This window comes from Corvus cornix, chromosome 2 (genome assembly GCF_000738735.6).
Source record: "Corvus cornix cornix isolate S_Up_H32 chromosome 2, ASM73873v5, whole genome shotgun sequence".
In the NCBI taxonomy this organism is placed as follows: domain Eukaryota; kingdom Metazoa; phylum Chordata; class Aves; order Passeriformes; family Corvidae; genus Corvus; species Corvus cornix.
The window spans coordinates 7,496,643-7,513,744 of record NC_046333.1 but is presented as its reverse complement, the minus strand read 5'-3'; the positions used below and the strand labels follow the sequence as shown (position 1 = coordinate 7,513,744).

At 41.4% G+C, this 17,102-nt stretch overlaps 1 protein-coding gene across 1 annotated transcript in view; it reads left to right on the top strand.

Annotated features, from left to right (window-relative positions):
* Positions 1-6,577: 6,577 nt before the first annotated feature.
* PAXIP1 (PAX interacting protein 1) overlaps positions 6,578-17,102 on the top strand; it is a 32,756-nt gene continuing 22,231 nt past the window's right edge. The window contains exons 1-5 of the mRNA XM_039549429.1: positions 6,578-7,020; positions 11,875-12,009; positions 13,872-13,915; positions 16,463-16,526; positions 16,864-16,977. Coding sequence (XP_039405363.1) covers positions 6,931-7,020; positions 11,875-12,009; positions 13,872-13,915; positions 16,463-16,526; positions 16,864-16,977 — 447 coding nt within the window. The 5' untranslated portion in view covers positions 6,578-6,930. The remainder of the gene's footprint in view (positions 7,021-11,874; positions 12,010-13,871; positions 13,916-16,462; positions 16,527-16,863; positions 16,978-17,102) is intronic.

Below are 17,102 nucleotides of genomic sequence, written 5' to 3'. Positions count from 1 at the left end.
CAAGACTCAATTATTACCTTAGCTCAGAAAAGGAGTATTTGGGGTTAAATTTAAGGGAAAATTATAAGAAAAGCTGACTGGAAGACCTACTGGTTTCTTCTGGCCTCGAGGCTGTTATAAGAATGCTGTCAGAACACATTTTAAAAGAATGTCAGTGTAAGTTCCTCATTTCATTTGAAACTATGTGGGAAATAGAAATCAGGTTCCTTCCACAGAAGAAGAAAATGGGAGTTCAATCCAGCAACAGCAACTACTTGTCTGCATAGTGCAGTCACATCCATGTCTAAGCACTGGGAGCTTCCCAAAGCTGCAGCCACAAACATGTGACAAATACATTCAGCTTCTCTGTTTGTACCATATCACAGGCAGATAACTTTGTCTACCTGTGTCTGCATTTAAGGATGTGCAGACACCTGTCTTTCAGCCAGCCTGAAAATGCTTCTCTAAGCTTCAGCATTTGGGAAGGCCATAAAGCAGAAATGTGCTCCCAGGCTGGGGCTGCTTTTAGGGACAATGATCAGTTCTGCTCCCAGTGCTCCATGTGGGAGGTTAATCTAAGTGGCCTTCTGGCCTTACACTTGATAAGTTGGAGGAACTTCTCTGAAGACGATGCAGTTGCTGTGAAAATATGTCAGCAATGAAGTATTTTTCAAAAGGTTTTAGCACTAAGACCCCATGGCTGCATATGAATTTCCCTGGTGGCACAGGTGGGCTTGTGTAGCTGATGCCCTCTGTCTCTGCTCCAGAACAGGAGGCCTGAATCACTGCCTGCACCAAGCCAGCACTGGGTTAACTGAGTCAGGAGAACCTGTGGAAAACCAGCCACTTTTAATAGATTGTTCCCAGAAAGATCAGCACAGGTCACCCCCGAGACACTGGAGCTTCTGTGTGAGCACAGTGACACATCCTCAGGCGAGTGTCTTCTGTCCATTCCTCTTTCTGGATGAGTAAAGGAAATATTTAACTATCTGGACAACATACAGAAAGAGAGTAATGTAATGTCAATATGTGTGTCAATGTTTTATCAGCACAAATTTAGGGTTTTCACTCTACTCGCAAGCACAAAGCCATAAATGAATACTGGAGATCCTCTCGGAGCAGTACCCAGGCTCACTCTTCACACTGTTCTGTAATATGCTCTGCAATACCACCAACTTTAGTTGCCTTCTTCTGCATTTATGCATTAATAATGTAAAAATAAATACAAGTGTTAGTGTTCTTTGAATAACATAAAAAAGATTTGGCACAAGTAATGCCAAGTTTGTTCATTTCTAGAAAAATTCATTTTAGTAACTCCATCTTTCATTGGCTTTTTTTCAAGCCTGCAGGAATGAAAGCCCAGGCTCAAATGAAAATTTTCATTCTCCATTGTTTCACTGATACTAATTTACCCCAATGGAAAGCCTATAAATGATGTAAATCTTGACAAGCTACAAAGAAGGGCTACAGGGATAATTACCCACCACACTTCACAAACATTTTTTCTCAGACTCAGAAAATACACAGAATTTGGTAGGTATCTTAGTTTGAGCAGAAGCAAAGACTTCTCTTCAGGTGCAAAGAATGGAGTCTATAAATTATAGTATCACGTTTTATTTGTGGCAAATTATTTGTTTTTTCCCAGAACACTGGGAAGACTTGCATTCTTCTTTCCTGGTGTAATACAGTCTGGTCCAAAACTCATTAAGAAAGTGTTATAATGTTTTATGTATATATTTATATATGTATATATATATATAAAAGTATGTATGTGTATATATATATGTGTGTGTAATTTATATAGAGGTGGTTATTGCCAGTCTGAGGGAAAGATAGAAAGAAAGAATTTATTTGTAAAGGTGAATGAACCTTTTGCATTCCTAAGCAGGTAACACAAAGGACTACATCCCCTCTTTTAACACTATGTCTCACCTCTGGCAAAATCACCCTCATATTAAGACGTGCTAATGAGAGCATTCTCCCCCCTGCTCATTTATGCACAGTTATAGTAAAGATATAACTTGTTACTTGGCACTTGCAAAAAAAAACCAAACAAACAAACTTGTAACTATTATATTAAAAAAGAAAACTGTCAAGCAAATGACAGGGGATTCTCAGTGCAGTTCTGGAATTAGAAGGGAATTGAAAATAAAACTACCAGTTCCAAGGGAGCCTTTTAGGATTCAGTGTTGCTGTACAGATAATAAGAAAGTTTTTAATTATAAATCATATTTGCCTTTGCAAGCAGTCCCACTAAAGGAAAGAGGAAAAATGCATAGACAGCTCAAGCCAAAACAGAGCCCTCTGTGTACCTGTTTTGATTCAGATTAAAAAGCTGATCTTACTCACATTAAGAAATAGGAATGGAGATAATGCAGGCAGCACACCTTCTGGGATTTTCAACAATTTTCCAGGCACATGGAAACTAACATCAGCTTTCTGTAAAACACTAGGTACTTTGTGAAGACATATTTTGTTGGAAAAGTAACATCTAGAGAGGCAGCTGCTACCAAACAATTATGTATTATTAACAAAGGACTCAGAAAGCCTTCTGCTCACTGGAGTAAAACAAATATACAATTTAATCTAAGCTCCGAATTTAATTAACCACAAGATAAAAAAATCGAGCTGTTGTTTTTTCACAAGCAATTACGCCCAAATATGATATCGTAGGTGTGTATGAATTTTTCATATAATCATTTGTGCACACAAATAAGGCATTTATGCAAGCAAAGACTAATTGTCTGCACAAATCTTGTCGGCTCAGTGGGCTTTCACCTCGTGCAAGCAGCACCCATTACAAAATTTAGATCACATTAGAGTTTTTCTGGAAACATGCTCATGAAGTTCTCTGTACAGAGTTCTGGTAGTTAAGAGATCAGGGGTGTGTTTCTAGCACAGGTAACGTACTGTTCACATTATTGTGGACTCTTGTGGACATACATGTGTACATGGCCAACGTCACATCAGCTCAGAGCACTCTCTCTAACAGGCACAGCACCAATGGCCTTATCCTGCTCTCCTTCTGCCTGGGCACTTTGGAGGCCCTGTGTGGTACCTTGGTTTAGGCTCTCACCTGCCAGTGTGCCCCTGTGCTCCTCTGGCTTGTGGAGATGGACCTTTGATGGGCTGATGGTCCCAGGGATGGGCCTGGCAGCAGCTTGCAGAGTATTATTTGGGCTCCCCCTCCTTCCATTGTCACTCAGCTTGTGCAGATGAGCTTTACCTCATAACCTGACAAAAACATATTGAGGCTAAATACAGGTGAGCACTTTGCTGCACACCTGAGTAGTGAGACCAGCCCACTGATTTGACTTAGTTCTGTGTACTGACATGAGCAGAAGGCAGAATTTATTTCTGGCAAATACATGGGATATTTTTCTTGTTCAAAAATGTACTTTTCCAATCTAGTTTTCTGCTCTTATGGTCTGTAAATGAGATCATACACGATGCGAAATTGGAACTATTCATTTTTGTTAGAAATAGTCTATTTACTAGAATTTAAATATTTTCTTGACAGGTGACTCATGAAATACATATAGAAGTAAAAAATATGTTCATTAATTTAATTCCACCGCTTATTTTGAAGGCACTTGAGGGGAAAAATTTGTGACTCATGGGAGTAGTCTTTTCTTCTGGGAGTGGTCATTTTGAAGACAAAAAATTGTGAATAAAGAAAGCTATTTCTGTGTGAGATTAGTAGCACTGCCAATAATACAACAGCCTGTCTGTGCAATGCCATACTGAGATCTACAAAATTTCTTATTGGGGGCCACTAGAACTGACAGGTGTCTAAACTGCTACCAGGCAAGTTTTCTGTAGAGTTGTTGCTGTGCATTGTTTCATGGCACATCACAGACAAACCCTTGTTTTGGTGGTGCTGCACAGCTGGTCACCTGCCTGACATCTGCTTGAGCTTGGGCAGGATTTTCCGAGTCCTCCTGCTCTCACCAAGCACAGCTCCGGGGCTCTGTCCAGGAGCTGCTTTCAGTGCTTATTCATTTGGGAGAGAGAGGGTGGGATGGCCTCATTCTTCCCATTTCTATCAAAAGTTCTGTTGTTAAAGAACATCCAAAGGATTTAGGCATCCAGTGGCCATCCCTAACTTGTGCCTCAGCAAAGTTACTTTTACTCCAATTGGGAAGAGGAAGACAGACCCAAAAGTCCATGTTCCACATCCCAGGTCAGGGCCACAATTTTATCTTTGCTATGCAGGACCGAATTTATAAAACAATTTTCTTCTGGTAAACCTATTATAGTTAATTCTTAACCTTTCTCTTTTTTTCACATTTCATTACACTTCCATACTGTGGATGGAATTACACTTTATTCTTGGATTTTTATCATAATTAGTTAAAAAGAAGTATTTAGCCCTAAGGATAATTACAATTACCCGTATAAATGGGTACTTTTTATTTGTGGAAAACTGCTTTTGCAATGAATTTCAATGATTTGATGCAGTAATCTGACCTATTGCTAGAGAATTTTAAAATTGCTGTGATTTAGAGTAGCAAATTCATCTCATATTCTTCTGGTTTGGCAAGCTGAACAAATGGAAGATCCAAGGTGGTCCCACCCAATGCTGCAATAGCTGCAACTCCTGCTGAAAGTTTGGGAAGGGGCAGTATTATGAAAAATGTGTGCAGGTTGTTTGCATTATGTTCTTTGCCACTAATAGCATAATGCCTGTTTTGAAATACTTGTCATCTTGGAGGTGTATGACGAACCAAAAATTATGTGACTATGGAAAATCCAAGGCCAGGGGAACTCATTAGAGTAACAAAAAAAAATAGAGAAGGGAAATCAAGAGGACAAACTCTTGGAGGACAAAACTTTGGTTTTCTTTGTGTGGAGTGGGAATATGTGATAGTGTATGGGCTTAGATATAAGGAAGGTATTCCTGTGAGAAAGGGCAATTTAGTGATCACACTGAGAAAGATGAATTTAAATAATGAATGACATCAGGAAGAGAAAAGGACTCAGAGAAAAATGTGGAACAGAAAGCTGAGAGATAGTGATATTTATCGAAGAAAAGAAGTGAAAATTACCAGTGCTGGGAGATGCAGATGATTACAGAGGCAATGAAATCCAGCAGGAAAGGAGGCTCAGGAAGCAGTGGTGTTAATGAAATATGGTAGATCAAGAAGAATAAGAAAAATATTTCTCTGCAGGTGAAGGAAGATTTTGGTCAAAATAGTTCTAATTCAGTGTGAAGAAGTCAAAATGGATCAAAGATGGAGTTGGAAAGAGTGAAAATTATGGAACTAAGAAAACAAAGGCTGGGCACAGCTGTCTGGAGAGTAGTTATAAAGGAAAGCAGAGCTCAGAGAAGTCTTTTCAAAGTCAGTCCAGGAAATACATGGGACAGAAGAAAATGACTCTGAACAAGGGCTATTAGAAAAGATAGAAAGTGAGATGAGAATATGAATTGTTGAAAGAAAGGTATAAATGGATTTAAAAGCAGATGGTTATTTCTACCTTTTTCCTGCCCTACAATAAAAAAGTGTACCATATAAAAGCTTAAGCACTTTTTAGTTTGATTTTCACTTTAAAAAGTAAATTTCATTGGCAGGGTGGGCAAAACAATAAAACATTCAACTAAAGGGTAAGATTTCTTTCTGGAGTGGAAAAAGAACAGGTGATAGGTTGGGTATTTCTTATATAGCTGGAGTAAAAAGGGGAAGATGTCATGTGGAGATCCAGGAGACCTGGAGAAAGACAGGTGAATCCTTTATCCAGTAAAATTTTATCCAGTAAAAGTAAATAAATGACTTGTAAACCTATTTATAGTTTCTACCATTGTTTCAAGAATAACATAGGTAAAAAAAATACAGTTTTCTCCTGGGAAAGTGAGACAGGCCTTGCAGGCAGGACAGAAACAGTAGCTGCCCTGTATTTTTATTTCACTAAGTCTTACGATGCCATCTCTTAAAAATGCTCTGAGTATGGGAGGGAAACATTGTCCGCATCAAAGTATTATGAGGGGGTCCAGAACTCCTTTGAAAAGCAGTGTTCATTATACAGATACAATTATATTATGTAGTATTTATATTTTAAACACCCCTGTCAATGCAGCGATGTTTAAAATATATGACATGAATCAGGCTCTGAAAGTGCTTGTTTCTTCCTGTTGACCATAACTTATATAAAGTGATGATTTCTGTTATCTAAAATAGTTAGGTAAGATACATCCCCCTCTAGGTGGGAATGGTTCATTATCAATGTAGAAGGATGCTTTGCAGTTTCTGAGGGAAAAATGCCTTATTTCGGTGGGATTCGACCTTATAGAGCTTTTCCAACCTTAGTGGAGGTACGCGCTGATTTCGGGAGTAGTCAGTACGTCAGTAGTCAGTCACTGATGAGCTGGATCTTGGAATACACCCCAAAACTATTGGCTGCCGGCGGCAGCTGAGGGGCCCATGGGCCGCGTCCCCCGACAGCGGCACCGAGGGGCGGGGCCGGGGCGGGGCCGGGCCGGGGCGGGGCTTGGGCGCCCGGGGGGCGGGGCCGGAGGCGGTTGCCTTCCCTCCCCCCTCGCCAATGGGCGGGGCCGGGTAGCCCCGCTGCCCGCCTCTGTCGTTCGGGGCGAGTCCATTGCATCCCGCGCGGGGGAGCTCCGGAGCCGGATGCTGTCTGCCGGTCCGGTTCGGAGAGGGAGGAAGGACCAGGGATAGCGCCTGTGGATCAGAACCAGGCGCGGCCCTGCAGCAGCGGTGGTGGCTGATCGGGCGGGGGGAGCCGCTTTGTCGGTGCGGCTCTCCCCTCCCCCTTCCACCCCCCCTACGTCCCGGCGGGGGATGGTGTGTCCCGCAGCGCGCGCCTTGCTCGCGCGGTTCGGCGGCTCTGCGGGGGGAGGGGGACGGGAGAGACCCGGGCCCCGGAGGCTTTTCTACAGTGAGCGCGGGGGAATAGCGAGCAGGGGGGGAGCGCCCGCTGCTGCCGGCCGGGACCATGTTGGCCGACGACGAGGAGGAGCTGAAAGTCCCGGAGGAGATGTTCAAAGACGTCAAGTTCTTCGTGGTGGGAGACATCGACCCCAAGGTACCGGGTCATCCCTTCAGATCATTCCCGCCTTCCCCTTCGTCTCCCCCCCTCCCGGTGGGGGGGGCACTGTGGAATCGCCCGGCTACCACGCGCGGGCTCGAGGCTCGCGCCGTCTCACGGGGAAAGGGCGGGAGTGGGGGGGGACCGCGCGCGCCTGAGGGACCGTGAGGGATGGCGGGGGGGAGGGGAGCCGGCCGGTCCAGATCCCGGTCCCGATCCCGGCCGTGCCCGCGGGAAGCGCTGCCGCCGCCGCCATGGGAGCCGCGGCCCCGCCGCGCAGGCCCCGCCGGAGCCGCCTGAGCGGAGGAGGAGCGGGCGGAGGGACTTCCTGTGCCGGGCCGGGCCGGGCGGGCAGCGGGGGCAGCGGCCGCCGCTCCTCCGACCCGAGCGCTCCGCAGGCCCGGCCCCTCCCTTGTGCCCGGTTCCGTACGGAGATACAGGGACAGGCCATGGGGAAGGTTCGTCACGGGGGGCCGGACTGGCTCTTCCCTCCCACACAAGACCTTCCCGCCTTGGCACGGCCCTGGTACCGCCCCGGGACCGCCCGGTGTGGTGCTGGTGTGGTTTAGGCCAAGGGCCGCCCAGCCCTCCCGCCGTGCCCTGGGGCAGCGCCCTGGGTAATGCAGGTGGCCTTGCAGTGAATAACACCCGAGGTGGGCGAAGGTGGTTGAAACAAAGTTTCTGTGGTGTGTCCAATTAGACAGGTGCTTGAAGTACACCGCATGGAGCTTTAGGACAGCAGCTTCCTGCAAGCAGGTTACTGTATGCTTCACAGTGGAGTTAAAGTCTTTGCCTCTCTGGTATTTGCTGCAGTAAGGTCTTAGTTCAGCGTTGGATTCCTTTAGCTTCCTGTCCTGGCACTCACTGAGCCTCGTATGCCTTATAAGTGACTTGGAGACACAGGCACTGGCCTGTTCAGATGGTTTTCATGCCTATCGTGCTAAAAGAAATACAGTCTAGGATGAATACAGTTAAAGATCAAGATGAAAACTTTTTTAGACAGGTCTTTAGCTATAAAATTTAGGTCTTTAGACATAAAATTTTTGACAAAAAAACCCCTACAGCAGCAGTATTATTACTATGTATATGAGGACGAGTGCAAAAATCCTGTAGGACTCTTGTAAATAATTTGTCGTAGAAGTAGTGTCCTGAAAGGCCTGTACTTAGCTGTGTGTTGGCATAGGAGGACAGTGAGCAGCTTTCCCATAGAGCAAGTAGACAAGCATTCTCTTAAACTGGTTTTCTTTCTCATGTTAAATTTTATTCTTCTTTGCAGTCAGAGTCATTGTCATAGGGCTTTGATTTGCTCCACACTCAGTGCATTGAATTTTCCTCTGCCTGGGTTGGGTGGCAGAGCTGGGTCAGAACGAGGAGCTGGGCTGGGCTCAGCTCAGGGCCAGCTCTTGGGAGAACCCTGTGTACTGGCTTAAGCCCAGCTGGCAACTAAGCACAGCACAGCTGCTCTCTCACCCCCTACCCAGTGGAATGGGGAGGAGAATCAAAAATTAAGCTTGTAGGTTGAGATATAAATATCTTACCTGAAAACCAGGTAAGATGTAATAGTAAATAATAATTATAAGAAAAAGGGAAAGAAAGAAAACCCCAAGCAAGGGATGCACGATAGAATTGCTCACCGTCTGCTGACTGATGCCAGACTTCGTTCCTGAACCCAGATCAGTCTTTTTTTTGGGTAACTCCCCTGATTTATATCCTGGGCATGACATGCTTTGGTGTGGAATATCCCTTTGGCCAGTTTGGGTCACCTGCCCAGGCTGTGCTCTTTCCCAGCGTTTTTTGTACCTCCTCACTGGCAGAGCATGAGACACAAAAAAAGAGTCCTTGATTTAGTGTTAACAGGACTTAGCAAAAACCAAAACATCAACGTGTTATCAACATTATCCCATTCTGAATCCAAAACACAGAACTGTAGCAGCTACTGAGAATAAATTAGCTCTTATCCTTGCTGAGACCAGGACACCCACTCCTGTGGACATCCTCTGTGGTACCCTGGGGCACCTGAGTACAAGGAGCATTTATCAGGTGTGTTTTGAGCCAAGACAGAATGCAGGAATTATAAATCAAACCCAAACCATTCTTAGAGTGAAATTTGTCCCATTACTGATACAAAAATTACAACTATATTTGGCGCTTTTTACTGCTTCATATACAAGTGGATGCCAGCTTGATTTTTTGCAAAGAAGTTTCCTCCTTCATTTTCTGGGGAGGAGCACACTTTGATCAGCTTATATTTCCAAATGGTTTCACAGAAAACCAGTTACTGTAGTAAATATTAAAACAGCCCTAGCACAAGTGAGCACGCTAATCAAAACAAATCCAAGAGTAAGGGAAAAAAAAGTAATTTATTCAGGTGAATAACTGCAAACCACTGCCTATTAAAGCATATGCAGCATAAATTGGAAGGGAAACAAAAGTCTGGAATTGTGCCTAGGTGTTCTTTGGCAAATGATGGAGAATTAGGCTGGCTCTCAACTTTAAATCCGTTCCATTCCATTGGGTGCACTTTGCTGCTCACACCTTACTGAGGCTGATGAGTAGATGTCAGCTACTCCTTTTCTTTTGATAAATGCTCTTCCTGCTTTCCTCAAACATATAAAACCCAGACCATTGTGCTTTGGAAACACCAGTTAAAATCAATATTTCCATCAGAAAGAGATAAAAACTAATGCAATGCAGCACAAGGTCTTTGAACAGGATATTTGGGTTTTGGTTATCTTGTTTAATTTATTTTTTTATGCCCATTGTCCAACTTCTTAGTTTTGAACTATTCCTCTTGTTTCTTCCAGCACAGATTTTAGTGGGAGAGAACAAGATAAAGTTTTTATTCCTCCCCCCCAAAAAGAAATTTCATTTAATGGGTATAAACCAATACCTGAAATGCAGGATTTTTATGGTGTTCATGTTAAGGCTTTTCAGCATTTTATCTTCTAGGTACAGATATATGGCTGATACCAGTATAAGTGAGTTCTTTAATTGTGCCAATACAACTTTTCAGTCCAGGCACTACTTAATCTGAAGAAGTTGTGTATTCTGAGAGGAGTTTTGAAGTTGACATAAGCTAAATTAGGAAGAATGTTTTTCATGACACATAAAATAATCAAATGAATAATTATGTATCGTATTTTTAGTGTTTAAACTACTACATGAAAGCAGTGTAACATTTTGTATAAGCAGACGTTTTGCACAAGTTCTGTAGTGCAACATTGTTTTGATATTAAAAAAAATCATAGTTTTAGCACATTATTTATAGCTTCTTTCTGATGCTGTCAGATTTGGGTTCTCAGTTTTCATGACGTTCACTTCTTTTTTTAGCCTTCCCCTAAATGAGCAGTTGAATGGGATTGTAACTGTGTGAGACAAGGAGTTTGTGTGCTGAGACTCTTCTTAAATACCTTCTGTTTTCAAAAGTGCTTTATTTGGATTTAGCTTCCCCCACTGGAATGATAGTATCCTGTGTTTCTTTATGGTTAACTGGATTTCACGCAGGAAGGTGTATTTAGGGGATTGGTGTGCAAAATGGAAGCATTCACTCCTGCTTCTGTCTGTGGGGTTATTTTAGGGTAATTCTTTTGGTAATATTCATCCATTGCAGAAAAAAAGTTGGTTTTTGTTTTTTCAAATGGAGTTTTAAAGTCAGGTACTTCAGCCAGCAAATGCCAAAATTGCCTCCTCAGTGAGTGATGATTTTTCTATCTTTGTTTCTGTGCTTAGCAGAAATGCTTTATAAAATAGCCTGATGCTGTGTTTTGGGAGAGTCTCTTTTTCAGTGCTTCTTTGTCCTAGTGAGTGTACAGGGTAGTAAGTAATTGCTTAAGGACCAATTAATTAGTATTTTGTTTGATGAATGCATTGCCTTGCTCTCTGCTGTTCACTGTTGTGGGCAGAGCATCCTGTTTTGAAGGGAATGTCCCCAGCAGGTTTGCAGAGATAGGCATCTGTCCCTGGCAGGTTTTGGAAGATGAACATCACACCAGTTTTGTTCTAAATCATTATTTCGGAATAATAAAAGGGAAATGAAACAATGATCTTAATTGGCATTTTGAACTTTTGAACTCTAGACTGTAATGTTTTAAAACATTTCTCTCTTCTTCCCCTCTACGCCTCACTACCTTCGTTCTCTGTTCGAATGAAAGTCTTGTTTTTTGGGGCACAGGGCTGGATTCATCACACAGATCTCTACAGCAGAGCTGAGAGAACAGTGAACTCTTAAAGCAGCATCTGCTATTTGGGCCTTGCAAAACTGGGAGTGAGATGTGCTTTGGTGGTTGGGAGGTGTTTTGCGTTCTCTCAGCACAGAGCAGTGGAGTGAGGCACTTCAGTTCCAGCTCCTAAAGGTAAATTTAGGGAGCGTGAGTCCTACTTATGTTTTTTTTTTTCTATATTTTGCTAAATCACTTAGTCCTTAGAATTCAACCTCCTACTTTAAGGTATATTGAAACACTTCCAGAGCTATCCTATGCAAAACCAAACACTTAGAAGAGCTTTCTTTCCCTGCTTGAGGGAAATTTGTTTTCATATGTTTTTTTAGGAATACGTATTTTGGAAAACCTTAACATTTCCCCAACTCCTACCTCATTCTCAGTTATTTTGAAAAGTAGATGTTCAGATGGAATGATGAAAATATAGAAGAGATGTAAACCTTTGGCAGTCAGGTTTTTAAATGTAGTATGTTTGGCAACTTCAGGAAAGTGCCGGCCACCTACAAGAGGACAGCCAAGAGAGGTGGTCATATTAATGCATCCATCCAGTGTTAGTTTCTTCTTGCAGTAATGTTTTTCTCCTATAACAGTTGCTAAAAATTGTTGGCTTTTCCCTGTTCTCCTTTGGCTTTAGGTTATCCAACTTCTGAAAGCTGGGAAAGCAAAGGAAGTTTCTTACAATGCACTGGCCTCACATATTATTTCAGAAGATGGGGACAATCCAGAAGTTGGAGAATCTCGAGAAGTTTTTGATCTCCCTGTGGTAAAAGTGAGTGACTCATCCATCCATGATATTGTCAAAGTACTGACATAGATATTTTATTGTTGTAACAAAATATTCATCTTTGGATGATGACCAAATAAAACGGGTCTTTAAAAATGTTACCTTCTTGTTACACAAACTTTTATCCTCACTTGACTTCTATTACAGTTCTGTTCTCACCTTTCTGTTGTTGCTCTATTGTATCTATCATCTGTGAGATGATGTCCTGCTAGCTCTACTTTAGAAATATTTGTGATGGGAAGGTTCTTACAAGCTTCTGGCAACAGAAAACTTTAATTTAGAGTAAGTAGTAGATTACTGAGGGGTGTTTTTAAACACATATATAATTGGCAAGGTGCAAAATTATTTTATTGATTCTGCATATGTATACTATGCTAATTACAGACTACAGGAACTTGTAGAAAATTAGGGGGTTTTTCCTCTTTATTTTAGTTTTTTAAGGGGTTTTTTAGTCTTTTTTTTTTCTTTCTTACACTGGAATTACACTTTCTTACACTGAAAAAGCAGTATTTTGTTACTACCTTGCAATAGTGGGATATTTTTTCAGTGAAAAATTATGGGCTTCGTCTTTGCAAATGTGAACTTGTCACTCTGGAAGTCATGAGAGAGATTGGAAGAAATAACACTAGAATTTCAGTGCTGGTACCTTTGGGTACATGATTTTGGTTTATTTTTTCCATATGGGTACAGGTGGCAGTAGAGAATTTTGATAGGTTTTGTCATAAGAGTTCACCTGATGGTGTAGAACTGTGAATTAATTCTAAAAAATGAAAGGTGCTTTGGCTAGGGACCCTTATGGTTTTAATGGGTGTGCTGGTTAATTTTTAGTTCCTTTTTCTGAAATGCTTTTTGGTGTAATTTTAACTTCATAAACAAGGAAACTGCTGCCATTTTCATGAGAAGGAGGGACATCAATGTCATAGAGAGCAGTTCCTGCTTTCTAATGCCACTCAGATAATTTAATTTGCTTCATAACTGCCATCTCATTTGCCAGATGAGAGCAGATCTTTCACTAATGTCACTTAGTTTGACCTGAAAACATCACAGCATGATTTGTAATCAGGAAGATCAGACTAAGTATTAAGGGACTGAAAGTCAGAGGCAAAAGTAGCTGGTTATAGGGAAAAAGGAAGATAAAAACTTAAGGAAGGAAAATACCCTTTTTTTTTTTCCCTGAGGATTGGGGAGTTAGAAGTTAAGTGTTTTTAGCTATTTTTTGTATTATTCCTTACAAGGGAAAGAGAATAACGAGAACTGGGATGCCATAAAACACTGTTGCCACAATATATTCTTTTGCTTGTCTTTGAGGGAAAGTAATTTTATACTGAATGTGATGTTACTCTTTGCCCATTCTTCCTTACTCTGTTGAATTGGGACCAGTGTCCTACATCTCCTTCATTTGCTGCCACCTCCCTGTGTCCCTTTGAGCCCTTCTGTCCCAGAATACTGTCAGGTAGAGGCCATCACTGCTCAGCAGCCAGCACTGTTCTGTCTTTAGAAAACTCATTCTGTGTAAGGTTAGGGTTCTTCACTCCTTGGTGATGCGTGTAGGGTGGGATTATCTGAATTATTTTTTCTTACAGGCAAGGAGAACTGCAAAAAGGGAGAGGATGAATAAATGCTGTAAATGGCATGGGAGAAGAGGGTTGCTACACAACCTTTGAGCTGTCTTTATGCAAACTCTTGCAAATAAATGAAGTCTTTTTTGTAGACTAGGTGCAGTGTCTGTGAAACACTTAGACTTCCAAATCTGGAAAACATGTATTAAAACTAGCTATAGCATGAACTTGGAAGGTAATTCATTTAGACCAAGGTTTTTAATGTCTTGTGGGTTTTGTTTTCTTCAGCCTTCCTGGGTGATCTTGTCTGTTCGCTGTGGAGCTCTTCTGCCGTATCCTTTTAAGTTCAAAAATCTGTAGAAAACATGGATACCATTGAAGGATTCAAGACTGTTTCAAATAGGTACTGCTTAAATTTCTAAAATGATTGCAGGTGTTCTGCCTGCCAAGATTGCAGTGTGCTTGGAGCTTCTTTGTCTTCAGTTTTCCTGTCCCTTTGCCTATTTTGTGTTTCACAGGCACTTAGAGGACAACTGTTATGAAATGGAAAACAAGAGGTGGTAGGTGCAAGAATCCAGGTGTTCATATTAGGAATTCAGGCCTTAATGTGCTTCAGGGATTCAGAATTCCTGTTTTATACCCAGTAGTTTAAGGTGCGTGCCTGTGCATCGCACTGTGTTTCTGTGGTGTGGTCTAGGCTAGTGGTCATTTTTGTCTGGACATAATAAATGTGTTTATTGTCCTTTCATCATCAGGATGAGAGTGTTTAGTTGCTTATGTCACACGTCTCTAAACTTTTTTGTGTCCATGAGGAGTGTTCACAAGAAAAACCCTTGGAATTATCTACATTTTCAGGTTTAAGTAACCTAGCATTTCATTATTGACGTTCTTTCACATGAAGAAGTTGCACTATTAAAAAATTTGTCTTCCATCTGCAACCAGGGTTTTTTAAAAGGGTGCTCTTAAGAGCTGACGTTATTGGATACCCAGAAGAGAAATAAACATGAAACAGCAGAGTGATGCAGTCCATAACTAAATTGTAGCAATAAATGTGGGAATGTAGCCCTCAATGGCTATTGCTCAGGAAGTCTTTATTGTGGGAACATTGGAATGGGCAAATGAAAAGACCAGGTCTCAGTAGGGTCTTGTTCTTCAGTTGCATGGAAGAAGGAAGTTTTGTACACCTGTCAGCAATAAATATGTCCTTGGACTTTTGAGTTTCTAGCACTTCATGTCCTTAGAGCATGGTGGGTTTAGGTTTTACTCTGAGTCTTATTGTGCTCACTAAAATGGGTTGTTAAGTCTTAACTTTGTTTTATCCTGTTTCAGTCTCTTTATGACTTCTAGTGCAGTGACATCTGGCCTTTCATTAGGGATTTAGGTACTGCCATAATGAAAAAAATACAGTTGTTAATAGGAATAGCTTAGTTTTTCCAGTTGACAGCTTTTGGACACAGTTTAGGCAGAAGTTTGAGACTGTGCATTTTTGTCTTTTGTTTATGTTTTAATTTGGTAATACTCGAAGTGGTCATTGAATTTCTGAAGAACCAAGTCCTAGAAACATCTTGTGTCAGTTAGACATATGGATCTAATAAGAGCCTTAAGGATTTTATGTTGCCTTACCAATTCTGGTGCTTATTTGATGGGCATTTGCCTCTCAGTTGCTAAAGGTAAAGTTTAATATAGAAAGATTTAATACAATGTAAAAGCACAGTAATTTTGTCTGTTTCTTAGTGGAAGTTGTTTTCACCAGGGAAGAACTTAGGAAGGCAGAGTGTTCTCCTGTGCCTTGCCACTGATGTTTGCAAGGTCTGACTAACCTGCAGTGGAAGGGAAGTAGCAGAAAAATGAAGCTGGAAGCAGACTTAGTGAAGAAGGAAAAAGAGTTTCATGTGTGAAAACCTTGGCTATAATGCCGCAAAGGAGGCTGGCAATTTCTTTCACAGCAAAAGCAAGAATGAGGAGGGTGTATTTTTCCATGGTCTTGTACAGATAAAAGAGCACTTCTGGAGTTTTGTTGCTGGCAGGAAAAAAAGTGAGTTTTGCTGTATTCCCTCTTTTGTTTTATTGTTATGCTACTTGTAACTGTTTTAAGAGAGTCTGTTTCACTCCTGTTCTTTAGAGAGTGCAAGCTCCAGGTAAACTGATCAACCTCTTAAAAGTTAAATACCGACTGTTTGTGCTTTATGTGCTCGCAGTAGGTACTCAGGCAGGGAGTAGACACATGTACCCTTACGAAAGATCCAGTACTGAATTTCTGCCTTGGATGAAATGGAGAACAATTTAGGATGTTCATCAGGCTTGAACTCCTTGAGGTATTCTGGGTAATGGCAGTTATTTATTCTTAAGTTTTAAATTGCTCTGGGCTTCGTCATCAGCTTGCTGTGTGCTGTCTCTTCTGGGCCTCAGAACTTGAGTGTTGCTGATGTATCTGTCAACATCACGGGGAAAATAATTTTGTTTCATTTAAAAAATCTCTGTCTACTTGTGACACAATGTACACCTGTCTCTGTAGTCGTTTTTTTTCTGACAAATGGGCAGGGATCGTAAGCATAAGAGCATATGAAAGTGTGGAAAAGGGAGGGAAGTTGCTGAAGTCCAGTGGTCTGTCTGTCTTTCCCAGGTCAGTTCTGGTTTAGAGTGTTACCAAAATTGATCATAATGTTACAGGTGTCCTGATTCAGTTGAACATCAGGTTTTTTCTTGCCGCATACAACTTCAATTGCAAACAGCAAATGTGCTTTCAAAGATTAAAGTGTTTGAATGGTCAAATACTTGGTATTATCTGAGAAGTACTACACAGACTGTTTAATTTCCTTCTAATGTCACTCAGGAAACTTTCATCTAATTATTTTGCATCCTTGACACCTACTTTCCAGTGTAAATGGCTTTTCTCCAGAATCATGTCAGATCTTCTTTGGAGTCACTGCTTGTCTCTCTCAGGTAAGAAGTGAACCATATTTCAGTCTACTCCAATGTGCATTACATGTGTGATGCTTTGCTTTTTTAAGGAGAGATACCAGTTCTTCTGTTGTACTATGACTTTTTTTTCTCTTTGTTTTCTCTGTCTCTGTGCAGGTTAAAAATTACTCTTCAGTTGTTTTTCTTGTTGTGTGTCTTTGTCATCCTTTTTTCTCTCTTTCATGCTAATTTGGTATTTAAAAGTGATAGGTAATACATTAGCCAGCCTTGTAAATGGTATGTTGTGGATTACTAACATTCTTCCAGCTGTAGACAGCTGGGTGCACAGAACTGAAAGGCTTTTCTACCTTCCTTTTAGGTTTCATCTGAAGACCGAAGTACGCTGTGGGCTTTGATTACTTTTTATGGAGGGAATTGCCAGCTGAGCCTCAATAAGAAGTGTACTCATTTGATTGTGCCTGAGCCAAAGGGGGTAGGAGTTTTTTACATACACAATTCTTCTTGTAGTTCTCATTTGGCTTCAAACAGTCAAAAATTTTCCATCTCCCTGAAGTTAGAATTCTTAAGACTGTTCATTAACAACTAAATTCAGCAAAA